The following is a 26270-nucleotide window of genomic DNA, read 5'->3' on the forward strand; positions in this document are numbered from 1 at the left end:
AAGTCACAGCCGCGGCTCCCCGCACCTGTTGCTGACCGGGGATGGATGAGGGACACGGGAATGGATTAACCGGGAGAGCATCCTCACATGAGTTGTTTAAAACCTAAAAGCTGTGGTTTCTCCTCGGGAAAACAGGAGCTGATAAAGGCAGGAAGGCGGCACGAGGAGAAGGGTGCGAGTTTGGCTTTTTCCGAGTGGTTCTCCTTGGAAGGGACATTAAAGCTCATTCCATTACTCTGCCATGGGCAGGGACACCTCCCACTGTCCTGGGTTGCTCCAAGCCCCATCCAACCTGGCCTTGGACACTTCCAGGGATGGGGGATTCCAAGGTGTTCTGGCCATGCCCTCCACGTGGGCTCTTCTCTTCTAGCAGAGTCCAGCTTGTTTTACCCAGGTGTGTGATGGATGAACAAGGTGACCTTTAAAGGTCCCTTCCAATCCAAACCATTCCATGATTTTGTACCTCATGGGATAGATGAAGCTCCTGGAGCCTTGCCTGGGTTTTGAGCTCAGATCTATGCAAGACCCTCGGGTTTATAATGAAACTTCTCTGCGCCAACAGCCTGACTGTTAGGCTGGCTCATCCCTTATCTGAGCTCACACGGATATTTCTTCGGGAATTCTGCCAAGTTCCATCTTTCAGGCACCTGGGGAATAAACAACAATCACAACAGTTCTTCAGCAGCAATTCCCCTCTAAGAACCCTGCGTGGTGGTTTCAGAAATGTTCATCAAATGAGCTTTACAGCACTGCTGGGAATTAGCTGAGTGGCACTTCTGTCACCCTCATCTGTCGATGGGAAAACTGAGGCACAGTGTTCCTGTAAGGTTAGGATTCATCCAAGGTAACCTTCTTTATGGCAGGATTTTTTTCCCCCAAGCGTTTTAAGTGGATTTGGTGGATTTGCTCTGCCAGACCTTGGGTGAGACTCAGCCTGCTGGAAATGGGGTGATTTGGCTGACGGTCCTGGCTCTGGGTACAGCTTCCACTAAACATTACAGGCTTTCCTTAATGAATTAACTGATTATTCTAGCTCTTTCTGAAAACCAGAATAGCACTGATGGGATGTTTCATGCAGCCTTTGTCTGCCATGGATCATGTGCATGCAGGACCAGGGATAACCTCATTCCTGATTCCCAGATACTCAGTTCAAGACACTCCACCTACTCTGTACCAGACAGATTTTCTGTCCAACTGTGTCTTTACACAAATGCCCAGCCCTGGGGGTTGCTGAATGCTCCAGCATCTCTTCAGGCTGTTTGTCAGGAGCTGGAATGTCTTTTGTCTGCATCCTGAGGACTGAGCAGGCAGCCCGTGGGATGAGGGGTTTCAGTCCCAGTTTTGCCTCTGTTCAGCACATTCTTCTTTTTCTTTTTTCCCCCCTCCTGCACTCATTAATTACTTCCTCATGTGCTGGTCCCTGCCTGAGAAACACTGGGAGTTTTTGAGGTTTTTGACAGAGAGGAGTCTGGAAAAGGTTAAAATCTGGATTAGGGAATGTTTATCTGAGCAAGATTTGATTGATGGAATTTCTGTGAGCAAGCACTTTACTTTTGTAATAAAGACCTTTACTCCTGCAATAAACTCAGGTTTAGATTTAACCCCGTATTTCTGCACCAGGCCTAGGGCCAAATGAACAGTACAGTCCCAGTGAGAGCCAAAGGCTTTGCCTCTTGCTCCTGCTTTACCAGTATTTATGTGATTCAGAGGATTCTTCCTGGTGCAAATTCCCACAACATCCCACATCTCTGAACTCTGCAGCCACTGGGCACGAGAATTTTTAGGAATTTACAGAGGAGGAGAGACCCCAGCACTAAACAAATTGATCATAGGTGACAGCTCCCTTCAAACCCAAGTCAAAATGCTTTGTGCCTCAGGGATTTTCTGATCATCTCCTTTTGCTCCCTCTAATCCGGTGGGTGATCACATCTGATGACAGCTTTAAAATAATAATCTGAACAAAACAAGCAATTCCCATGGGAAAGCTCGGGGTGTGTGTACTTGTAAGGAAAATGCCACTTTCTCCCCTGTAGAACAAGCCATGAGCATTAACCATCTGTGCAAGTAGTGCAGTCCTGGAAAGCTCCAGCCTTTTAATCAGAGCTTTGGGTTTCATAGCAGGCATTTAATCGGCTGTGGGAGTGTTTTCAGCCAGGTTATGTAAATGCTGTCAAGAAACCAAGTGTCTGAAAAAGATGGATGGAAGGAATGTGCTGGGAGGAGGCAGAGGGGAGGCTGGATTGTTTGGAGTTGCAGTTTTATAAACCTACAGATCAAATTGGCCACGTCCACAACCCTTTGATGCTGGCCACTCACCCTACAGGCTTTATGGGGTTTGCATATGCCTTCCAGGGAAACCCACTCTGGGAATCCAGGGCATAAATGTGGGAGGGAATAGGCCGAGCAGGGGAGGAGTTTGAGGCAGGAGCCCAGAGGATGAGAAATGACAGGCACAAATGTTTGAAAATAAAGTGTTCTCAAGCAGGCTTCTGGGTGTGCAGGGATTTAGAGCATGAGAGGAACCTGCCAGCACTCCTGGAGGTGCCTGCCCTTCCCCACACAGAAATCCTCAATCAATTTCCTACAGGAGCGAAAATGCCCGAAATTTAACCATTCCTGGGGACAGATCTCATCTCGGTGTCTCCAAGGTTAAGGGGTGGGAGAGCTGAAGCATTCCTGTCTTCCCATAACAAGAAGTGACAGCTTCTAATTAGAATTCATTAGAGGCTGCCCTGGGGAGTTGATGGGACCATTTTTCAGGATGTGTTGTTGGGATTATTTTTCATCTCACGATGACACGTTGGCTCAGCGCTCTGAGTTCTCTTCTCCAAGCCTACAGATGTCCTTTGAGTCATCTGTGATGTGCCTAAAACTGAGAATATGAGATCCCAGAACCCTGAGCAAACTCTGGGCATACAAGAGAATACAAGAGAAGGGGAATGGGGGAGCAAAATGAGGGCTAAGCATTGGTTTTTTTTGAGTTGCAAGTTAAAATTCATCATCTAGAAGAGCATTCCATAGAAACTGGAGCACAAGGAGAGCCACAATTATTAGAAAATGTCTGGATATTTTGGCAGTTACTTGGTACTTACATTAAAACATCATCTCCCAAAGTATTCTGAGAGAAACTCATAATTCTTTCAAAAAATCATCTTTACTCCAAGAATTTACAGTGCAAAATCTTCCACCATGTTAACTATGCCATCTTAGATCCTCTGGAAAAAAAAAACCATCTTTGCTTTTTAGTTCCACCTCATCTTTTACAGTTTGGACTGGGAATCTTCCTTGCTTTGAGTCCTGGACCAGTCTATGATTTGGGTAAATTTTTTATCAAAAGCAATAAAAATTGGCTTCAGAGGGATAAAACCAAAGAAGAAGGGGCAAAGAGCATATTGTGCACAGAAAACGCATCACAGCACACTCAGAGCCTGTGACTCCATTGCCTGTTTGCTTTTACTGCCTTTCCAAGGTTCAGACATTTTTATTAGAGCCAAGGAACATTCCAGCTTCCAAAGGTAATAAAAACTCAGCGTGCCAGAAAACAACAGCAAACAACAGCAAAGGGATTTTTGGTTTGTGAGTTGCTGCTAAATTTTCCTCTCTCAGGGTTCCAGCATCACCCCCCTTACAAGAGACACAGCTTGTATTCCCAAATCCCTCCATGGCTTCATGCCTCTGGGGCCTTGAGGGGTTTAATTAATCTTTAATTAAGGATTATGAGCCTCTTCTCATGAACTGAAGGACCTGGGGACTCTGTGCTCTGCTCAGCCCTGAAGCATCAGGCAGCCAAATCCGTGGTGGTTGGAGCTCCTCTTCCTCCAGTGCATCCTTCAGTCTCGGTGTCAGGGTAAAAGCAGAGATGCCAGGAGGAGGCTTTGCACGTGGTTAAGGTGGATAAAGCCTCAGCTGCCCATTCCAGAGAAGCACAAGTGGAACAAGATGGTTGAACTCCCTGCCCAGCGTTCGAGAAAAGCTTGGCAGGACTGACCACAGCCTGGATATGAGCTGTCCTCACCTTGAGGGTGAAGGAATTTGTCGCTGGGATTTCAGTTTCCTCCTATTCCACACGGGCTCTGTTCTGGCTGGACAGAAATTGTGCCACAGACAGAGAGAACACTGGCACCAGCACTAAAATTTTTCTTCCTACATGACCACTGAGCTTTATGAAAGTCCAATAACCCAGCAAGGCATATTCTACAGACTCCAGGACACTGCTCCCTGGATTTATCTTCAATAATGTATTTCAGAAAGGAAGCCTGCCTCAGCCCCACAGTGCTGGATCATCCAGGAGTTCCTCACACCGTCACGAGGCAGGATTCTGGAGGAACAGACATTTTCCTTACTGTGGGTGAAGTGCCATTTGTCACTGTATTGTTGTGGGGGAAATTCTGGGGAAAACAGAGAGCTTTTTAATTGTTGTTAATCAGGCTGGAGCCTGAGCAGGCAGTGCAGGTGATGGTGGGAGGAGAAGGCAGCAGCAGCAGCGTGGAGCTGACACAGAACACTCAGCAGCAGATCTGCATGTTCTGGTCCCTCCTCCAGGATGTTCTACTGCACCCTGTGGCACCTCAGGATGACAGAGAGATGAGAATTCCTCATGATCTCGCTCCAGTGTTTTTCCAGGGGAAGCTTCATGCCTGCACAAGCATTCTGCTGGGATCAGCCAGCCTCATCAGTTGGACACAGGGCTGCTTTGTCTGACTTCATGCTATGCAGATATCCATGACACATCAAGCTGGAAAGATCATTTATGAGCAACTCAAGCTGGCATTTCTACACATGAGGTGTCAGCCAGGGAGATTTCAGTCTGGTTTTTAATACCCCCATAAGCCAAGAGCTTAAGTCATCTCTGCTTTGTCACTGTGTGTTAACTGTGGCCATCGACAGACTCAGGGTGAGATTTTAGACATTGCTTAATCACTGTTGATTTTAAATGGAACAGACTTCCCTGAACCATGCAGTTGGGTTCTGGAAATTCCATTCAGCATTTTTCCTGCACACAGATAATGGGTCTAAAGGGTTTTGCCAGAGGGATGTGGAGTCTGAGGTTCACATCTGTTTTCAGAAGTGAGGAGAGGATCTGAGGACTATCTGGGAATCCTCCTAAGGTGGATTCAGCAGCCTCCTTCCAGGGATCCATCTCCAAGCTGGCAGGAATGGATGTCTTTAGTAGCAAGACTTTGATAAGGAGAACAACACAAAGCCATAAAAATGGAGATCAGCTCTTGCTCTGTATTGACCTGTCAAAAATTCTCTCTATGGCCAACAGCCAAGCTGACAATGAGCTAATTACAGAAAGACCTCTAATTAGAGAAGTATTAGATTGACTGAGAAGTTGTTACCTGCCTGTATTTTCCTGTCTGAGCAGCCCAGAAATCTTAAAGCACATTGTTGATTTGCCTCCCTGCACGCATCCCAGGGGCTGTGGGGGGAGATAAAATCTGCAGGAGTGCCTGTGACTCTCCCAGATCCCGTGGCTGGAGGCACAGCAGCCAATTTGGCTGCACAAAAACACTCCTTCCAGCCAGCACTTCCTGCAAAGTCAACCTCAAGGAGCTCCAGCTCTGTTTCTTACATAACACTCAGTGGAAAGTGACTCTCCCAGCTCTCCTTCTATCATTTAGACAAGAAAAAAGCCCCTTTAGGGCAAAGTAATTCAAGCCCCTCTTCTGCAGATGATGCATTGGTGGGTAGTCCTCCAGTGCACTTAAACACCCTGAGGAGCACAGCACAGGACAATTATGCTGAAATTCCAGCTTTTTCTCTCTGAAACTTTGCCAATTACTCCCCTCTTCCCCTGCTCCGTGTTTACTTGCCTTGTTTATCTGCCATTGGCACGTCCTCCCTGCCTCCAGCTCGGCATGAAGGGTCACTGCAGTGTCTCACACTCCTCGCTGCAGTTTGCTCCCACCAGATTCCCTCTTGGTGTGTGGACAGAAAAGAGGGATCCCTGTCTGGGAATGGCAGCGAATCCCCTTCCCTGGGCACCTCAGGAGTGGGGAGTGGACTCTGGTGGGGAATAATCAGCCTTGCAGTGTCTCTTTCCTCAAAGATGGGATGTCCCTCCTGGTGACTCTCCTCTCCCGGGGCCTCCAACAGCACCAGGATTCCATGAATTGGGTTTTCAGCAGAAACCAGTGATTGTAAAAATCTCCAAACCTGGGCTTGCAAGAGGTTCATCAAGGACTCAAAGGGTGAGGCTGCTGTGTGCAGGTTCACTTTTAATAATTAACTCTGATTTAAGGCAGGACATGATAAGAATGACAGCATGAGCACTATTCATAAAATCCTTGTGTGTGCACCACAGCCAGGGAGGCACAAGGACCTAATTCCCCAGGAACAAAGCCAAACATCCATTTACAGCCCCACAGGCCTCGACTCAGATACATGAGTGAGTTGCTTAAATAACTGCAGCAGCAGGGAAAAAAAACCCCAGGATTGGTATCCTTGTGGATCCTGTGGCCGGGCCCAGGTTCAGCGCTGGTGTAACCCCACTGATTTCACTGCACTCACACTCGGGATCACTTTGGGATTTTGAAGGTTCAGCGCTGGTGTAACCCCACTGATTTCACTGCACTCACACTCGGGATCACTTTGGGATTTTGAAGGTTCAGTGCTGGTGTAACCCCACTGATTTCACTGCACTCACACTCGGGATCACTTTGGGATTTTGAAGGTTCAGTGCTGGTGTAACCCCACTGATTTCACTGCACTCACACTCGGGATCACTTTGGGATTTTGAAGGTTCAATGCTGGTGTAACCCCACTGATTTCACTGCACTCACACTCATGATCACTTTGGGATTTTGAAGGTTCAGTGCTGGTGTAACCCCACTGATTTCACTGCACTCACACTCGGGATCACTTTGGGATTTTGAAGGTTCAATGCTGGTGTAACCCCACTGATTTCACTGCACTCACACTCAGGATCACTGTGGGATTTTGAAGGTTCAATGCTGGTGTAACCCCACTGATTTCACTGCACTCACACTCGGGATCACTTTGGGATTTTGAAGGTTCAATGCTGGCGTAACCTCACTGATTTCACTGCACTCACACTCGGGATCACTTTGGGATTTTGAAGGCTCTGTTACTGCAGCAGGATGCTGCTCTGCTCCCAGGCTTTCCCACACATTAGCATTCTGGGGTGGTAGAAACTCATCCCATCACACAGTGCTGAGAATTTTAAAATAATAAAGAAGCCAAGATGCCTGCTGTCGCCACCAACAGCTAATTATAGCAGCATGGACAGGCTTCCCTCGCAGAATTCCATATGCTGTGTTCCTTCAGCACAACAAATAAACCAGATTAGAGAGGGGAGGCTGCGAAGACATTTCTGATTTTGAAATGAAATAATTTAATGGAAATTTGCCTTTTTTTTTTTTTTTTATATGTGCTTCTGGGAAAGTGGGCAGAGTGCAGGGGCAAAACTTGATATTTAGCAATTTATTAAGAGTTTCTCCATTAGACTCCTCCACACAACCCTGGGCTTTAGGCACAACCATCCCAGAATTCAGCCACTTTTCCACCTGGCACTGCTGGGACACTCAGCAAAGGCCAGAAGACTGATCCAGTTTTCCTAATGTGATGCTGAGCATTGGAGGCAGCCACAGAAGGAAGAGGCGACTCCAAATACCCCTCAAAGAGCAGAACTGCTGGCACGGGTGATTATCCCACACAGGGTCTGTCACCTGCCTGGTACTGCTACCCTTAATTATTCTTTTTGCCACATTTTCCAGTTGTTTTCCAGTGCTAAAAATTGCTGTGAGGGAATAAAGAGGAATCCCCCTTGGGCTTGGATTCTATTAAGCCGTGGTTTCATTTGCTTCAGAGGAGAGAGACCTAAATGTGGAACTGAATTTCCTCAAAGTTAATTCCCAAAGCTGGGCACTGGAGGGATGTAGGTCACTTTGCTTTGTTCTGAGGCTGAGCTGAGCTATAAATACCACTGGTTTTTCTCTGAAAAGTGGGAGAACACACATCCTTGCTGCTTTATCCAGGTCACTGCCTCCGAAGGCAGTGCCACAAGGTAACATCAGTGGCTCCTGCTGCCACTTCCAGGCTCTGCTTTCAAGGAGAGAATCCTATAAAACCAATTTTTTCCTGTATTAAGAATGCAAAACAGCACTGCAGGATGTGCACTCTGGGGAATTATTTTTCTCTACAGGTCCTGAAAACACATTTTGGGCAATGTTCTCCCCTCAATCACCAATATATTTTTATCCCATGAACTGTTCACCTTCACTGTTCACCTCGATCCCTTCATCACAAAGGGATCAAGTGGCCCAATTTTCCATCTGCTGTGTCTGGAAAGTGCAAAATATCAAGGAGATTTCCTCTGGAGAAAAAAGGCAGGTTCCCAGGGATAAATCCACATAGCCTGGCTGACCCTGGAGCGGCTCCCATGGCCGACAGAAGGTGCTGAAGAAATGAATATTTCTGTGGAACAGCGGCATCCAGTGGGCAAAGAACGATTCCTGGGAATATCGTTGGAAAACCGGGACAGGGCCACGGAAAAGCAGAGGTTTCTCCCCCATATTCAGTGCTGTGCAACTCCAGCCCGTTGCAGGAAACATTGCAAAGCCCAAGTTAATTTTTTTAATTTATTTTTTAAATTTTAATTTTATTTTTTAAAAGAGATTAGCTTGAATTTTAATTATTTTCTATTTTAAAATATTTAATTTTTAGTTTTTATTTTTTAAAGAGTGATTAGCTTGAATTCAATTTTTTTTTTTAATTTAAAAAATATTTCATTTTAATTTTTATTTTTTAAAGAGAAATTAGCTCGGAAAAAAACCCCCCAACCTGACAAAACTCAGAGCCTGGATGTGCAAGCTCCTGTTTACAACAAGCACTGGCAAAAGTAAGGCCTAAATTATCTTGGTTTTTATTGAGTGAGCCCAAAACCAGCTACTCCATGAATGGATCTTGTAGAACAATTGGTGTTGGTTGCATTAATCTGTCCCTAATTTATCTCTATATTTATATTAATGTAAATATTATATTAATATAATGATAATAATAATACATTGATTTATATAATTATAAACCTGCCTGGCAAAAAGCAGGCTGAGGGAGGGAACACCAGAGCATGTTCAGACTCACTGACCCCGTCCCCAAATATTTCCCAGCACTCACTTTTCACCTTCTGACATCAAATGCAGTTGTGTCAGGACCAGGACAGATCAATTCACTCATGTCATACTCACATTTCCCCAGTTTGTGTGTTTAGCTGGCCTGGCCAACATCACTTTTACGCAACACAGAGGACAAGGGACACCGAGTCCTCCTGTTTGGCTTCATCAGGCTTGTTTTTGGACAGGTCCTTTGTAGCCTGTAGCCATAAAACTTAGGGTAACAGCTGCTGTGCCGTGACACTGTCTCAGAAATTTGCTCTCTTCAGTCTCCACAAACCCCAGGCAATGCTGCTGCCTGATGTCCTTCTTCCCTCTCTTTGAGTTGCAGGACTCTGGTGGTGCTCCTGGCGGGCTGGGGTGGCACAAGGGATGTTTTTTGTGACCTTGCTGCCATGTTCCTGCTGTGAGTGCAGGGTGGTAATGCTGGCAAGGTCTTACCTCACTTAACCAGAGAGTTTCCAAGGTGTCTCTGAGCTCAGCAGGGGCGAAGTCAGCAGAGTGTGGGTGTCCTACACCTGACAGGAGAGATCCACATGAACACTGGCATCAGTATCATCATCAGAGACATGATACAAACTCCTAAATTGCCTCTGAGAGTAATTATGAAAGTAGTAGTCCTGTGCTTTAAGGTTCAAGACCAGGCTGGATGGAGCAACCTGGCCTGGTGGAAGGTGTCCCTGTCCACAGCAGGGGTTGGAGCTGGGTGATCTTTGATCTTTAAGGTCCACTCCAACCCACTCCATGATTCAGGCGTTTAGATTCACGTCCGGTGGCACTTCAGCCACCCATGATCTCATTCCAGGCACAAGGCTGGGGTACGCAGTGGGAGGAGGATTTCAAAGCCCTCCTAGCCACCTGCTGAACAAAGACACGAATCCCCCTTCACAGAATCATAGAACAGTTTGGGTTGGAAGGGCACCTTGCAGACGATCTCGTTCCACCCCTTGCCGTGGACAGGGACACCTTCCACCACCCCAGCTTGCTCCAAGCCCTGGCACTGAACACTTCCAGGGATGGGCGATCTACACCTTCCCTGAGCGACCTGTCCCAGCGCCTCACCCCCTTCACAGCGCAGAACTTCCCCCCAATATCCAATCTAAACCCACTCTTTTAACATTTGATCCCAACAAGGACTTGTTGCACTGAGTTATCCCAAAACCCCCACACACCCAACCATTTAACCACGAGCATCCCTCCCCATCGCCTCCCGCGGGCCGCACCGCCGCTCTGCCCGGCCAAACGGGACACGCTGCCGAACCTTTCCCCTCAGCCCCGAGCCGGGGCGGGTCGGCGGCTCCCCGTGGGCTCCCCGCGGGCTCCCGGGAGTTGTAGTCGGAGCGCCCGGAGCGGAACTACGGCTCCCGGCTGCCCGCGGGAGCGCAGGCGGGGCGGCCCCGGGGCCGAGCTGCGGCTGCGGCAGCGGCACCGCGGGGACGCGGCGGCCGCGGGGACGCGGCCCGGCTCCAGCGACACGGCCCGGCTCTGGGGCGGGGGGGTTTGGGACAGCCACACCGGGGAGTAGCGGGATAAGGGCGGATCCCAGCCCCGGCTCCCACACGAGCTCCTCACCCGCCTTCTCCGCCCGCCCGGGCGCGGCTGTGGGGATGGAGGAGGGACGGCGGCGAGCGCAGCGCTGGGATTGTGACTGTGAGGATCCTCGGCTCTGCCTTCTCGCTGAGGTACGTGCCGGGATTTTCCCAGTTTTTCCTCTCTGGATGGGGCAGCTGGAAGCGGCCGGGGTGGTTCCGGCCCCTTTGGCCGGGGTGGTTCTGATCCTTTTCAGCCGGGGTGGTTCTGACCCCTTTGGCCGGGGTGGTTCTGATCCCTTCAGCCGGGGTGGTTCTGACCCCTTCGGCCGGGGTGGTTCTGATCCCTTCAGCCGGGGTGGTTCTGACCCCTTTGGCCGGGGTGGTTCTGATCCCTTCAGCCGGGGTGGTTCTGACCCCTTCAGCCGGGGTGGTTCTGATCCCTTCAGCCGGGGTGGTTCTGATCCCTTTAGCCGGGATTGAGGCCGCGCCCGCTCCCTGCTGCTGCTGCTGCTGCTCCCGCTCCATTCGTATTTTCCTGGTTGCTCTGGAGGGTGGGAACACCCGTCCTGTTCCCCAACAGGTACTGCAGGTAAGGCCTGGCTGGCTGAGGTGAGGGCGGTGATTCCTGCCGGGAGTTTCGTGTCCCTGGAGCGTGTGGGGAAGGCAGCTCGGAGCTCAGGCACATGTGGCTTTTTCTCTGCTGTGTTTCTGTGTTTGCAGTCTGCCTGAATGGAGGCAGAAAGGGCCAGACTAAACCCAGAATAAACCCAGAGAAGTTGGTGCAGCTGCGCTGGAGGTGTTTGCTCTCATTTCACCGCCCGTGCTCAGCTGCAGAATTACTTTCTGAATGTCACAAATTCTGATTTCTACCTCACTGAGAAGCAAGTGAGCCCTGGCTCACCTTCATGGAGGTCACTTGAGCTTGGCTTTACTGCTCAACCTTCTCTCTTTTTGGCTAGGAGCCTCATGACATCCTCTGCACTTCTCTGTTGCCATAGGGGGAGTGTATTTGGCTCAAATGAGATAGCATTTTTATTTCTCCTCTGTTTAGCAAGTCCACAGTTTCCTGAAACTGCTTGCTACAAAGAATGATGCAGTTCATCCTTCTAGGACCTTCCTCCGTGCTTGATTACCTGTTGAATTTTTCATTCATGGTTTCAGGATCTGGAGGAGTGAATTGTCAAGGGATGCAGCTCCTGTAAATAACCCACATCCCCCATTTTTATGATGGGAGTGATGCTGTGTAATAAGCAGATAATGGAGATGAGGAAGGGGAAGCTTCCACAGCCTTGGCAGAGTTGGAGAAGTTCTTGCTCTGTTTTGAGCTTTGCTTCCTGCTCAGAGTTGTAGGTGTCTAGGTTTGTGTCTGGAGCAGGTGACATCTTTTGGGCATGTGATGGTTCCTTTAAAAAGTTCTTTTTTAACTTACAGGGCAGTAGGTTGGGTATCAGGTATCACTGTAGTCTCAGCTCTAGCACTGATGTATCTTCAGTACCGTATGCCTGTTTTCAGACTGATTTAATTCTGTGCTGGAAGGACAGGAGCTCCTTTAGGATGCCTGCAGCATTATTAACAAATAGCTTCCCCGCTGTCATTTAACAGCATCACCACTGGCTCTGTTTTATTGAAGAGTTAATTCCCTTTTTAGGCTTCTGAAAGGTAAATGTGTTTCCCATCCCTTCCTCTTTGCACAGCCCAGCTCTGTGAGTCACTGCCATGAGAAGGAGCTTCATATTTGTGTGATATTTGGCTCGGCTCAATTCTCTGCTTCTTCTGATATTGCTGTATAGCATCGTATGTTTTGACATTTATTTTGAGTGCATGTTTGGAACTCTGTGGCTGCGAAAATCCTGTGCCAAATTCGTGTATGAGGAATCTGTTACTCTCCTGCTTTGGTCTGCAATGGCCACTGCTGGGATTGTTTGGAAGAACTGGGATGCTGTGCACAACCCTTGTCCACTAAAACTTTGTCAAATGTCTGGAAAACTGCAAAAAACTGTGGAAGTACTGTGAGTGCGGTGGTTGCAGTTGTCTCCTTCCCTGTTTCTTGGGAAGGGGTATGTCCGTGGCTTTTTAAGCTGCCTTGATCAAGAATTGGGTGGCTCCAGGAGCACGGGATGCTCAGAGCTGTGGCTGCTGCCTCAGAAACAAGCTCATCTCCTGCCTTGTGTTTGTGTATGTCTGATTCTGTTGCTCACAGAGGCTGGTCCTGGTGGTTTCTCTGGAGTTGAAGGCTTTCTCCAACCTAGTTCAGCTCTCTGAGGTCGTGTTGTCCCTGCCTGTTCCCATCAAATCTGTTTGCCTTGCTCATCATCTCTGCTACAGAAGTGCTCCTGGGCTCTGGCAGGATTCAGGGCTGTGCTGAATGTGACCGTGCCGCTCACAGCAGCATTGATCCTGCCCTTCCCATTCCAGTTGCTGTTTTCCAGGGGATAGAATGGAGAGTCCTGTTTGAGTTCTGGTTGTTTTTCAGGGATTCTAATTCATGGCTTATCAAGGGCATTTCTGGAGGGGCCAGAATTGTTATACAGTGTCCTCAGAAGGAGACCAACACACCTCTCCATCCACTCTCCCTGGAAGCTCTGATGGGAGAGAGATCATTGAATTCTCCTTAAACAAAGAGAAAGTGGGGTCTGTTGTTTCTTGGGAGACTTGCAGAATTTAAGTATTTCTTTTACCTCTGTACTAGTGTTTGAAATTTCCAAGAGTACAGAAGACGTCTTCCAGCATTTAGACTGGAAAGTGTCATCAGCAAAGTTACGTGTGTGCTGGCAGGACATCAATGGCTTGGCCTTAGACCTTGATCCACATGCCCTGATGGGACCCCAAGGAAATTAGGGGTGCATGCTGGATCAGGGGTTGAAACTTCCTTCTTTTCCTGTGACCAGGAAAACAGAACTTGGAGTTGGGATGTGTGAGCTTTGTTCCTGCCTCTGCCACCAATCCCACATGTACCTACGGCTCCATTTCCCATCTGCAGAGTGCTGTTGCGTTCTCCAGAGTACCCAGAGCACAAAGATAACATCAGGCCTTGCAAAATGCACAGACCTGGAGGTGAATGATGGACGTGCTGACCCTAAACCTTGGTTGAGTAAGGAAGGCAGCAGCTCCTCCTCACTTTGTTTTGCTCCCACACGCCTGCCTGGCCAAAGGCATGTCAGGAGAGATTAGACTTAAACCTTCTGATCTGCTTTCAGAGCTCAGAATGGGCAGGTTCCAGGCTGAAAGCAGGCAGGAGTACAGTGCTGACCGTTCTGGAAGCCTGAAGGGGAATCTCAGGTTGGTAGGATGAGCTATCAAGGCTCATCAGGGATCCAGCAGGTTTCATGCTCCAGCTCCCTCTGTGCCAGGCTGAAGGAGCTGCTTTTCATTTGGAAAAATTGGAGGAGGTTGTGTTCCTAACTCAGAGGATTTGTTAATCCCATTGTAGCACCTCTGCTGAGGGTCCCAGAATCTTAAATACCTGTGAGCAGCCCTATCCCAAAGTCACAGCTCTGTGTTTCCTCAGCCCCACTTTTCAGCCACCTCTCAGGACATCAGAGTTAATTCCTCTTGATTTTTTCACTCCTGCAGTAAACCAGGATTTTGATTTTGAATGACTTCTGGGGACACTTACTGCCTGTCTGGACAGGCAAGGCAGTTGTGTCATTAGATTGGAGGTTTATGAACTTTTAAGTGCTCCAACTCAGATTTTAATGGTAAATAGGAGTTGATAGCTGGTGTGAGAGAGATGCAGACCTGAGCTTTACCCGGGCTCCACACCATCAGCTCTGGGCCAGATGGTCTTGCCTCTGAGAAATATATTAGAGCAATGTCAAGGAAGAGCACAGTTGAAATCTGCTGCCAAGACAGATTTCTCACTGCTGGAATATGTTTCTGTCTGATCCTCTATTTCTAGATGATTGAAAATAGTTCTGGAAGGGATTTTGCTGAGGCCACCTAGTCCATCCTTTTCCACAAGGCATGATAAAGTACACTGAAACCCTTCCTGGTGGGTCTGTTAAGCTTGTTCTTTAAGCAGTGGAGATTTTCCAGCTGCCCTGGGTGGGTTTTATTTGACTTTATTAAACTTTTTTTTTTTAATATTGTGGCTTTTGTCACTGTTCTGGGCACAGAAACAAGGGATGCAGGTGGTTGATAATTGACCTCTTAAACTCAAGAGCCAGAAAAGTGATGGTGGTTCCTGGCAGGAGATGGAAGAGGAATCACTCAATGCAATCATATTGAGGTTTTGTTTGTTTTCCACAGAGATCTTCCATGGAGGGCATGGGAAAGTTAAAATACCATTTAAATGTTAAATTTCAAGTTAAAATACCATTCTCCCATTTTTTTCTATGCAAAGACCTTCATTCAAACTTTGCAAATAATTGCTTTTTTCCTTAAACAACATTACCTAGTGGTTGCGTGTGTGGGCAGGGAGTATTTGTTTTTGCTGTAGAGCAATGTAAATTTAACTCTGAGATCTGCTATTGAGGAAAAAGTGGATTCTCATCAGCTACTGAGCTTTTTCAAGGCTCCAGGCTCAGATCTGCAAACTGTCGGCTCCAATTAAAGCAAATGGCTGGAGCTGTTTTTTCTCCCTCCTGGAAAGAACACAGTTCATCAAAAGCCAGAAGGAAATTTTATTGGGCTCATGAGCAATTATCTCATGGGATGTAATAAGAGAGATCCACGAGATGCCCAGTGTGAACTTTCACTTGTAATCACTTTTATTTCTCCACTGGGCAGACAAGCACTGATCTCAGCAGTTTGAAGCCTGAAGTTTTCCTGTGGAGTAGAAGCTGTTGGAGGCAACTTGTGCTTTTGTAGGGTTTGATTGATGTTGACGTAGAAATGTGAATTTTGAGCATCCCTGACCTGGCAAAAGATATTCCACCTTTCTGTGTGGGGTGGGTTAACCCTGGCAGGCAGCTCCCTTCTGCCACAGTGGGACAGGGAACAGGACTGGAAGGGTAAAATTAAGGAAGCAGGACTTCCTCAGGTGCAAGGATTGCTTGGGAAGGCAAAGAGACTCCAAACACTCCCCTTTCCTCTTTCTTGCCTCAGTTTTTATTGCTGAGCGTGTCCCTGTGGTCACTCAGGGTCAGCTGCCCTGGCTGCTCCCTCCCAAATTCCTGTGCACCCTCAGCCTCAGTGGGAAAACCAGAAAAGGCTTTGCTTGTTCCGCCCAGCTCAAACCCCCCAGTGTTGTCAACACTGCTTTGGTCACAGATCCAAACCAGAGCACCAGACAAGCTGCAGTGAAGGAAATGAAGTCAATCCCAGCCAAACCCAGTACCCCGTGGAGTGCCACGGCTTCTGGTGGTGGCAGCCTGTGCCAGCTGTTTAGTTTTGGTTTATGGTGGTGTTTCCTGAAGGTGGTGTTTGCATTTCTGTGTTTTAAAGCAAATATTGACCATTGTGCAATCCAGTTTGTTTCATGGTTTAGTCCTTCAGTTAGCACGGAGCTGATTCATGAAAAACACTGTGCTGTGTCTTTGCTCCTGGGTGATCACTGTCACTTTCTTTTTAATTAATTTTGTTACTCACTGCTGACAAAAAGCCCTTTTCAGTCCACGGATCTCAGTGACAAAGCCAGTTTGGGTTTTGTGCAGATGAGTGTGATGTTTTTGGAGCAGGTTCAGTTTTCTGTGCCTGTTGTCATCACAGTGGGGTTGAAATTTGAGTTAAATTGAAGGTTCAAGGGCAACTCAGTTCAGTTTTTGTGTCCACTGCAGCTTTTGGGTCCTGCCATACTCACACATAATAAACCCAAAATTTAAGATGTGTAACTTCCCTCTAATTTCTTCCACTTTTAGGATTTATTCTGAGGTTGTTTGCCATTTTTTAGGAAACCAGAATGCTGGAATCAAGAGTTTGCACAAAACTACTGCTCCTGAATATGAATAAATTTGTCTAAAGGTGCCTCCTTTAGACCTGCATCCTTAAACAAGGTGAAGGAATAGGTGGAAAAGCAGAGTGAGAACCACTGAAAGGTTGCTGAAAGGGAAAGGAACAACTCGGCGCCAGAACACAAGCGGCGTAAAATGGAATGTAAAATTCAGTTTGGGCAAAACAGATCAATGGGCTGGCATTTGTAAAGGCCAAGTGTTGATTGCAGAGATAAAATGCTCGGTGGGGACTCTGAGCCTGGCTGGTTATTTTTAGCATTTCCTCCCTGTGTGTCAGGATGTGCCTGTGCCTGCTCCCGTACGGTGACGCTGAAACGACAAGATATTAATCCCTGAGCAAAGGCCTATTAATCACCTGCTTTATTCTGTTTATGTAATAAGGTTAAATATACTCTGGGAGCAGGTGAGGTTTGGGCCCTGGGAATGATTTCACCTCACCTTTTTTTTTTTTGATTGATTGGTTTCGCCAGTGGCAGCTGCCCCATATCCGATTTTTTAATTTCAGCTCAGACTGATTTATCAGTAGAATGGGTTCCTTGATCTGCTGTTGGTATTTAAGCCACAAAAACAGCATCTGCTCCTCTCTCATTCCCTCCCCTGTGCCAGTGATGCCATTTTGCAAAATTTTAGACTAAACAAAATTCCTGACTGCACAAGGAGAAGGGAAGAAAAGTGTCACCGAGGCCTTGTGGCTTCTCAGGGGAAATATAATGGAATTCCAGACTGGTTTGGGTTGGAAAGGACATTAAAGCCCATCCCATTCTACCCCCTGCCATGGGCAGGGACACCTTCCACTATCCCAGGTTTCTCCAAGCCCCATCCAGCCTGGCCTTGGACACTTCCAGGGATGGGGCAGCCACAGCTTCTCTGCTGCAAGGCGCTGTCCATCTGGTGGTGGGATAAAAATACTGATTTCCTGTGTGTTCTACTGGTTTTCTGCTCTGTTTTCATCTAATAGTGACTATATTTGTGGGAATTTAAGGTTTTAGGCATGGATGCTAACCTTGGTAATAAACTTAACCCGCTGTTAAGCCTTGAGCAGAGGTATTTGATCCTAGTTATTAAAGAATATAAAAGTATTTATTTCTGTTTTGTAGGTAGGAAAACAGGTAGGGAACAACAGTTGGTGTAGGTGAGCTCTGGGCAGCCACTGAGCTGTGAAAGTTGTGTCAGGAAAGGGGGAAAACCCTGCTGAGCCTTATTTCTGTAGGGAAATGCTCACAGGAGTAGTGGAGAAAGTAGTACTGCTAAAAACCAGCAGTTTTTAAGTCAATGTGAGCTGACTTAATCACACCAAAATTGTGTCCGTGTTGATATTCTTGGTGTGAGGATATGCAAAATTAAGTCCTGAAGCTTTGCAGTAGTGGAAGCTGATCAATTTACATTTTTAATGGCTTGATAAGACTTCATTTAATGGCACTGGAAGAGTCAAAGAGAACAGAAAGAGTAAGAAATGGGGAATTATTTTATTTTCAAAATGCTCTTTGGGGGTTTATCAATTGGGGAAGTGGGGAATTTTGGAGAAGTATGTGATTTGCAGTTACCTGAGGAAGCATCCTCTGCATAGGCAAATCTCTTTTAAGTGGAACAATTCACCTCAAGAAGACAATTCAAACTGCAGGATATGTGTAAAGGGAAGAAAAAAAGCTGCTTTTTATTTCTTTTAAACACTTCCTCTGTTTACCATGCTGTTCAAATAATGTGATCACCAGGTTCCAGGCACTGATTTTGTCAACTGTTTACAGCACTGGGTTCTGTTTGCTGTGGGGCGGGACCAGCAGCAACCTTTGCCTCCCACGAGGTGGATGTTGGGGCTGTCACAGTTGAATATTGGCAGAAAGTTGTCACAATTATTGCAGCTAAAATGTTGTGGATTAAAAGCTGGAGTATTTTCCCTTTTTTCCAGTTAAGTTTTAGTGGGATTTCCTAAAGCTGGACTCACAGATTACAGCTAGGCTGCTCTTTCCTGTGTTACAGTAGGCAAGGTCGGAATGTTAGATCAGGATTCAGAAATCTGCTTTTCTTAGAATGGATTATTTGTTCATGGTTCCTTGAAATTCCCATGGGAAAGCGATGTTTTCTCTGTGAATCATTTCTGGCAGCTATACCTGTCCTTCCCTGGAATAATTATGGCCCAGGCAGCATCAAGGGAGGAGTATTTGCTTCAGTGAGTGAAACATTTCCACTTAGGAAGTCAATAATGCTGCTCTGGCAAGGCTCAGACCACAAGAGCGCTTAATTAATCTCGTAAAGATTTTGAACAGCCCTTTCCTCCTGTTCTGCATCGCCCCTGCAGAGGAGATGGGAATGCAGGATGCACTTGGTGCGTTCTTGTGTGGAAAATGGAATATTCGCATTAGGAAGGCATCCTCAGATCAGCCAGCAAGGGACTGGTGGTGGTTTTTGCAGCCCTGACAGCTCCTTCAAAAGCATTCAGCATCACAAGTGTGCAGCTGAGCTCCAGCAGCATCCAAAATTTGTGGGAAGGTGCACAGGGAAGGTGTGGGTTTGCCTTTCTGGGACACAGGGTTGGCTCTGCTGTCGGGATTCTCTGTTGGGCACTTGCCAGGATGTGTCAGTGCCAGCCTGCTCTGCTCTTTTCAGGTAGGGAGGGATTATCCTCCTTTATACTGTAGGGATTTGCGTTTTATGGGTTTGTGGCGCAGCCTGGAATGTTCTTTGATCGGTAATTGCTGGAGCTGGCATTGCCTTCCTTGGAATGCTGAGAGTTCTAAGTCTGTGATGGTTCATTCATTCCTGGGGAGAGGAAGAAGGCCCAGTGAAATGGCAGAAAACTCTGAAGGCTGGGGAGCAGCCCTCTATCCCCACCTAATACCCTGTGGAATTTGTTGCTTCCTTCCCTAAGCATGGGATTCCTTGGGATGAAACAGGAAGGAGTTGTGGTGGTTCTCTTTAAGGAAAAGCCCTGTAACAATAATTAAATTGTGCTTCTCTTGTACCTTTTGCGTTGTTGGATGTTCCCATTTGTTTTCTCTGCTTGACTGGTTCGTAGCAGCCTTTAAAAAAAAGCAGTTCTGCCTCTTAGTTGGAGCAATAAATAGTCCATTTTATTCATCTGTGATCTGGAGGAAGAGGGAAGATCTCACTAGGCTCTGCAGAGCTTTCTAAAAAGGATATTCTTTGATAATCCCTGCTCTCATAAAGACAGTAAACACTGGTGCACCTTCAACTCAGCAATGTTCCATCCACCCCCACAAAAAAAAATGAAAGACTCGCCCAGGGCGGCTTTTAGTGATGATTAGAAGCAAAGATGATGTGAAGTTCACAAGGACAGCTGGGTTTGATGCTGTTCTCGTGTGACAGGTGTTTGGATGTCACAGCCATGCGTGGCAGGGAGAGGCTGAAGCTGCAGAGATGCTAAAGCTGAGCAGGAATCAGGCTCATGCTGCACGCTGGAAATGTGATTTTGCATCAAACGACTCCTCCATGCATTCAAAAGAGGATGTTTGGCTGGAGGATGGGTTTATTTTTAGGGCTTGGTGGTTTCATTTGCTTTTATTGGTAGGTGGGAGCGTTGACAACACGTCCCAGGGTCCAGAGCTGCTCCTGCAGCTGGGGCTGAGCACATCCCCTCAGCTGGACTAGCTCCTCATCCTGGGCTGAGCTGGCCCTGTGTCGTGGCACTGGGGGAGCTTTGCTTGTAGCGTCTGCTTTATTCATCCCTTGGCATCCTCTTGGGCCTTTTTTTTCAAGTTTTGAGGAAATCTGAATGTTCTGGATAGCTCAGGAGGAAGAGGGAGACCCAGGGATGCCTGAGGATGCTACAGGAGATTTTTCCAGGCTCTGCATATTGGAAGCCACACTCCTCTGTCTTGTTGTGCTGGTAAAGAGAGAAAGAGGGATTTGAGAATCTGTTTAAGAATCTGTTTGATTTAATTCAGAATTGAGGATGTGCTGCATCTGTGTGGTGTTCACCTCATTTACCCATTGTCATGGCAACACTTGGGAAGGCTGTCCCTGTCTCACTGATCCCAGCACTAAATCTGCTGGGTTTATTGCAGGCTGAGCAATAGCCCTTCCCTGTTCCTGCTGTAGCTCGTCGATACATAACAGGAAAAGGCTGAAATTATTGTGACGTTGGCCATGTTTTTGAAAAACTGCGGTTACTTGGGGGAAACGGACAAACGTTTCTTTCAAGTTTTAAAAGTTCCTGTATCCTCAAATCAAAACCAAAACTGGCTTGAAGGGCAAGTGAAACTCAACAGTACAGTATTCACATAAGATGCGTGTGAGGAGACTTCCTGAAAAATAGACTGAGATTGAATTTTATTGCTAAAATCGTGCTGCTGGTGTTTTCTTGGTAATTTCTTTCCATTTTATTTACTGTGCTTGTTTGTCTGCTGCTGTTGTGTCTCTGGTGGCTGTTGTGCTTATTCCTGAGTTTGGAATCAAGGGCTGGTACTGGAATTTTGTAAAGACTCCTTTCCCAGTTCTCTTCCCTCATTCACAGTACTCTGGGACAAGTTTTTTGGATATTATTGCAGATGCTGATGAGCCTTGGAAGCCTGGTTGGTTTTTTTATCATTCTCATCAGTGCTCAAGCTGTGAGAATCCCAGTTTTGAATAAAACAGAGATTTCTCTGCTCAGCAGGTCGGGCTTTTTCTGCAGCCAGATCCTTCTGGGGGGAAATGCCATGTGTGGAGTGGCATCACCTAAATTCCTGTTGTATTTCCAGGTGTGCTGACCATGCTGCCCACGACGCCGCGAGTGCTGCCGCTGATCCCGCCCGTCTCCGAGACCCCTCTCGAGGAGGAGTTTTAGGGTTTGCTGTGCAGATCCATGGACCTGGACCCCCATGCCAGCATGCAGGTCGGGATGCGGGTAGTCCGTGGAGTGGACTGGAAGTGGGGCAGCCAGGACAGCGGCGAGGGCAACGTGGGCACCGTGGTGGAGATCGGCCGGACGGGCAGCCCCACCACGCCGGACAAGACTGTGGTGGTGCAGTGGGATCAGGGCAACAGAACCAACTATCGCACGGGCTTCCAGGGGGCTTACGACCTCCTGCTCTATGACAACGCCCAGATAGGTGAGCAGGGCCAGGACAGGGGCACAGCCACTGGCAAAGCCACCTCCTGCCCCTGTCCCATGTGCTGGGACAGCCTTTGGCACCTGTGGGCAGAGCACACTCAGCCTGTGCATGGCCAGGACATTCCTGTTTCCCTCTGTGCAAAGGCTCTGCTTTCCTCCTCTTTCCATCTGTGAGCTGAACACTTCCACTGAGTTTGTCATTCTGCAGACATGGCTTTAGGAGGAGAGGCCCTAATGTGGATATTTCATATTACACATACCACTTCACAGTGTATTATTGCATCACCTTCCATACACGATTTTTTTCTCCTTAAACACGCATTCATCAAGTTTCATTCAAGTCCCCTTTACAGTTGTGTGCCCTAATTCTGTAAAGTGTGGACTAGAGGAGTAGGTTCATTCAGGACAGTTGTGCCAGGGTTTTCTAGCCCTTAAATAATTTCTCCTTAGAAACACAGCTGTTTCAGTGCCCAGCACTAAGCGTGGCACTCTTCCATGAGCAGTATTCGTGCTGTAAGGAGCAGAGATATTTACTTTAGGTATGAGTGGGATAAAAAATGGGAGTGTAAGAAGCTGGAAAGAGGTGAACACAGGGCTGACAGGATTTCTAGGTGCATTGTGAAGTACTTGTGCTTCTCCTTGGCTCAGTGAAAGGTCTTTTTCTGGAAAGGTGGTTCTAAGAACCTGATTTTCCCTGGAATTTGTGTGGATCTCCCATTCTCTTTTGCTCCCCTAGGTGTCCGTCACCCCAACATCATCTGTGACTGCTGCAAGAAGCACGGCATCCGAGGCATGAGGTGGAAATGCAAAATGTGCTTTGACTACGACCTGTGCACCCAGTGCTACATGAACAACAAACACGACCTGTCCCACTCCTTCGAGCGCTACGAGACTGCTCACTCCCAGCCGTGAGTCCAGTGCAGCCTCAGCAGATTTAGGGGGCTCAGTTCCATCCTAATGCTCTCCAAAACCTCCTCTGTGCACCCCTGGGGTGTGCAGAATAACCCAGCAACAACAGTACAACCTAACTTGTACACGTCTGTGTGATTTAAAAAGAAATTCCTGTAAATTTATGGGGCAGTGCTCAATTTTTGCTGATTGGGTGGAACGACCAGAAAAGTTTGTTCTATAGAATTATGGTTAGTTTTTTATGAAGCTGCTTGAAAAAAAGGGCAGCAAACAGAAATCTGCAGAGTGTTTTTATGAAGTGACAAAAGAATGATTTCTGCTCTGGTTTTTCTCTTCCTCACCCCCCCCACCCCAAATAAATAATTTCCTAGATTTGCTTTGCTACTTGCTGTTCTCAGGCCTCAGGGAGGCTGACAGGGATCTTACATTCCCAAATTGTTGATTTATTCTTGGGGTCTATTTGCTGAAGAGGCAGCACTTTCTCATTTACTCCTGCTCTGCACATGAATTTTTTTGGAGGTGACTGCTGCACTGATGCCTGTGGAACAGCATCTGTAATTTTATGCTCCTCCATGATTTGCCAAAACATGAGAGATCTGTTCTCCTGTCCTGAGGAAGAACTCAAAAACAGGCTCAAAAATACTTTTATTTGCACCTCCTAAAGTGGGCATGAAGATGAATCATGTAATCCTCTTGCCTTCAGGAGAAGGAATAAGAAATCAGCTTATCTCTGTCATTGATTTTCTTTTTTTTTTTTTCCTTTTTTTTTAATGTTTTTGAAAATATCACTGTGCCTTGCATCCATCTGTGGAATGAAAAGTGTAATTACTGTGCTAAAGGCAGCAGTGTGGGATTTGGGATTTGCAGCTGCTTTTCCTGCCATGTGGGAAGCTCTGCCTGGAGCTGATTGCCAGAGTGGTGCCAGCATTGGTTGAGCCAGAATTCCAAGTCCTAGCAGAGGAGGGATGCTGCTGGCCAGACAATCTCCCCCCTGAGCTTTGAGGCTTGTGTTTATCCACCAGATTAGGGTGTTTCTGGAGCTTGTGTTAATATGACGAGCCAGCCAGCTCCTACTGTGAAATGAGCCTCACAATTTGGTGTATCTATAAAAATACACATCTCTATAAAAATAGACATGTGGGGGCTTTTTCTCTTTCTATTAATAACGGAGTTATCTCCAAGTAGTTACTCAGGGATGCCTGCTTGCGTCTTTTATTTGAGTTTAAGGTACATCATTTTACTCACATTTAAATTAAAAAAAAAAAGAGAGAGAAAAAGGCACTGCTGCAGAGCAGCCCCAATTTTCTGCCCTGTGCTGGGGATTTCTCAACCCTGCAGGTGGGAAATCCTTTGGGCAGCAGGGACCTGACCTTCTCCAGGAGCACCTGGAATGCTGTCCTGGATCAGAAGGCAGATTTCTAGGTAATTTCTCCTCAGGACTCATCCTCTGCAGAACTTGTTCCTTTTTTCTGAGCAATCTGGGTGGTGGAGGATGTAAAAAGAGCAATTTTCCCTCCCAAGGCTTGTCTCTGCCTGTGCCCGGGCTGCTGCTGGAACTGGGCAGTGCAGTTCTTGCTGTCAGGGTGAAAAAGGGAGCTTGGAGGATGGCCAGCAAACTTGCCAGGGCCAGAGCTGTCCTGTGTGAATTGTTTGACTTTCCCAGAAACTGCAGCACCACTCTGGAATGTCGTGGAAGCACTGGAGAGCTCTTTGGAGGTGCAGAGCAGAATGTGATGTCTGATGGTGCTTTGGTGGCTTTTTGGCTGGGTTGGGTTTTTTTTTTTTCCCTAAATGCTTTTGCCCTTTTAAATTTTTTTTACTATGAGTGTGGCTGGATGAGTGGTTAGAGAAAATGTGATATAAATCAACTTTATGTGACAAAAAGAACTCTAAACATAGGCCAGAGTGCCTGATACCAAGTCTTCATAAAATGAGCATTATTCTGATTTACTTTGCTGTGTGTTAGCAGGAATAAGGATCTTCAGAATAGCAAGCAGCTGATAAAAATAGAAATTAAAAAAAAAGAAAAGAATAAGAGACACAGCATGGGCCTGTCAGGCATGGCAGTGATTTCTGGGAGCCTCCATAAGGGGCAAGGATAAACCAGCAGTTGTAATTGGATAATGGAACACCTTTCCTGCTGTTGCTCTGTGGCAGGTATTGATTCCAGCTGAGTTTTGGGATGGAGAGGAATTAGGAAGTTGCAAGGAAGAAGCTTCCCCGTTGTGGAAAGCTGCGGTTTTAAAGATGAATGAAAGGTTCACGTTGTGGTTCTTGGAAGTCACTCAGCTTTTGGAGCAAACAGGTTGTCACAAATGGGTTTGGTTTCAGGATTTGACCGAAGGTGGCACAATAACTGCAACAAATGGGTGTTTTCTGCAGCTTTCACACAGGGAGCTGGCAGATGAAAACCCTTTTACTCAGAAATGCCTTGCAGTGCAGGGGCAGGAAGCAGCGGGAAGATTTTGCTTTAATGCAAATGTAGCCCTGTGATTTGTCGGTCCAGGGTTTGGAGAGTGCTCTGCATTGAGAATGGAATGCCCTGATGTGAAACAAAGGGCACGGATCACCTTTGATCAATGCCAAGGAGAGGATTTCTTTGGAATAAGGGAGGTCTGAGCTGTGCAGACACTTTGCCTTAGGCACTGCAGCATCCTTTTGGGAGAGCAGAAATTGCCTGCTTATGACTCACTGACTATTGCTTAGATCACTCATCTCTCTTTTTGCTTTTTTTTAAATTTTTTTTTTTCCTTCTAAATAAAGTAGAAGATAAAACCTTTGGCAGTTCCCTAGGGACAAAAAGAGAAAATCAGAGTATTTAAGAAGACGTGGTAAATGCTGTGTGGATTTGGGTTTTGTTGTTGAGTGGCTGTGAAATCCGGGATGAGTCTCCTTTAGATACCAGGATTCTCCCACCTCCTTTCTCTGGGAATGGGGATCCTTTGGTTCTTCCCAAATCCCTGCTGTTGCTGCCAGAGCCACCACTGGCCACCTGAACCAGGCAAGGCCAACACATCCCTGTTTGTAGCAGGTCACTAATCCCAGGATTTCGGAGGATTTAACCCCAGACAGACACTGCAGAGGGTTCCAAATCAGTTTTCTAAAGAGGCTTTGAAGACACCTTTACCTGAAGGCTATTTCAGGTCTTTAAATGACCTGAGTTTGAACTTTAGGTGACAGGAAATGCTGATTTTCTTTTTAACTTTTGCTGTTTGAGGTAATCTCTTCCTGACCTCCTGATTTGTTATTTTTATTGGTCTTGTTTGGTTTGAATTTTATGGCTGTTGTGGGAGAGGCTCTCATCCTTGGCTTAAAAGGATGGAACAGCTCAGTTTTACTGAAGAGCTTTTCTCAGGGTTGTTGTACCTATTTGCTGAATATGTGCTTAGTAATTGGAAGATAAATCAGTGTCTGTGAGCAGGGCAGCAAAGCAAAGCTCATCAAGTTTATATTAGGGCTGCAAAAGTCAGGCACACTCTGGTGAGTTCTGCAAATAATCGAGCCTGAGATAATCTCTTACAAAATGTTAGTGTTGTGGTATTCCCATGCAGCGCTGGCATTTGGATCCCCTGCTCGGGGTGGCGCTCAGTTGAATTTCAGATGTGGTGCATTTTACCCAGGCTATTTTCTAGCCTTCACTCACCAATAAATCACAACCTCAATAGTTTTTCACAAGCCCTGGTTTTTTTTTCTTTCCTGGCAAACAATGGAGCTGGAGGAGCCAGCGAGCTGCACAGGGAAATGTTTTGTGTAA

General features: G+C 46.9%; 1 protein-coding gene and 1 long non-coding RNA gene across 6 annotated transcripts in view; one reads left to right on the top strand and one right to left on the bottom strand.

Moving 5' to 3' along the window:
• Positions 1-8864: 8864 nt before the first annotated feature.
• LOC125337116 lies at positions 8865-10473 on the bottom strand. Of its 3 annotated transcripts, XR_007207970.1 has the most exons (3): positions 10358-10445; positions 9576-9652; positions 8865-9489 (listed from the first exon to the last, which is right to left on the bottom strand). It is a non-coding gene; the product is annotated as an uncharacterized LOC125337116 (long non-coding RNA). The 3 variants fall into 3 exon arrangements; XR_007207971.1 differs by having other exon boundaries at positions 8865-9652; positions 10396-10473; XR_007207969.1 differs by having other exon boundaries at positions 8865-9652.
• A 255-nt stretch (positions 10474-10728) lies between these two features.
• Positions 10729-26270, top strand: part of MIB2 (MIB E3 ubiquitin protein ligase 2) — a 38017-nt gene continuing 22475 nt past the window's right edge. For 2 of the 3 annotated variants that reach the window (XM_048326687.1, XM_048326689.1), the window contains exons 1-3: positions 10729-10816; positions 21255-21605; positions 22344-22515. In XM_048326687.1, coding sequence (XP_048182644.1) covers positions 21359-21605; positions 22344-22515 — 419 coding nt within the window. In that variant the 5' untranslated portion in view covers positions 10729-10816; positions 21255-21358. Of the gene's footprint in view, positions 10817-11194; positions 11256-21254; positions 21606-22343; positions 22516-26270 lie in introns of those variants that run through there. The other variant, XM_048326688.1, reaches the window with a different exon arrangement.

Source organism: Corvus hawaiiensis, chromosome 22, assembly GCF_020740725.1.
Source record: "Corvus hawaiiensis isolate bCorHaw1 chromosome 22, bCorHaw1.pri.cur, whole genome shotgun sequence".
Taxonomy (NCBI): domain Eukaryota; kingdom Metazoa; phylum Chordata; class Aves; order Passeriformes; family Corvidae; genus Corvus; species Corvus hawaiiensis.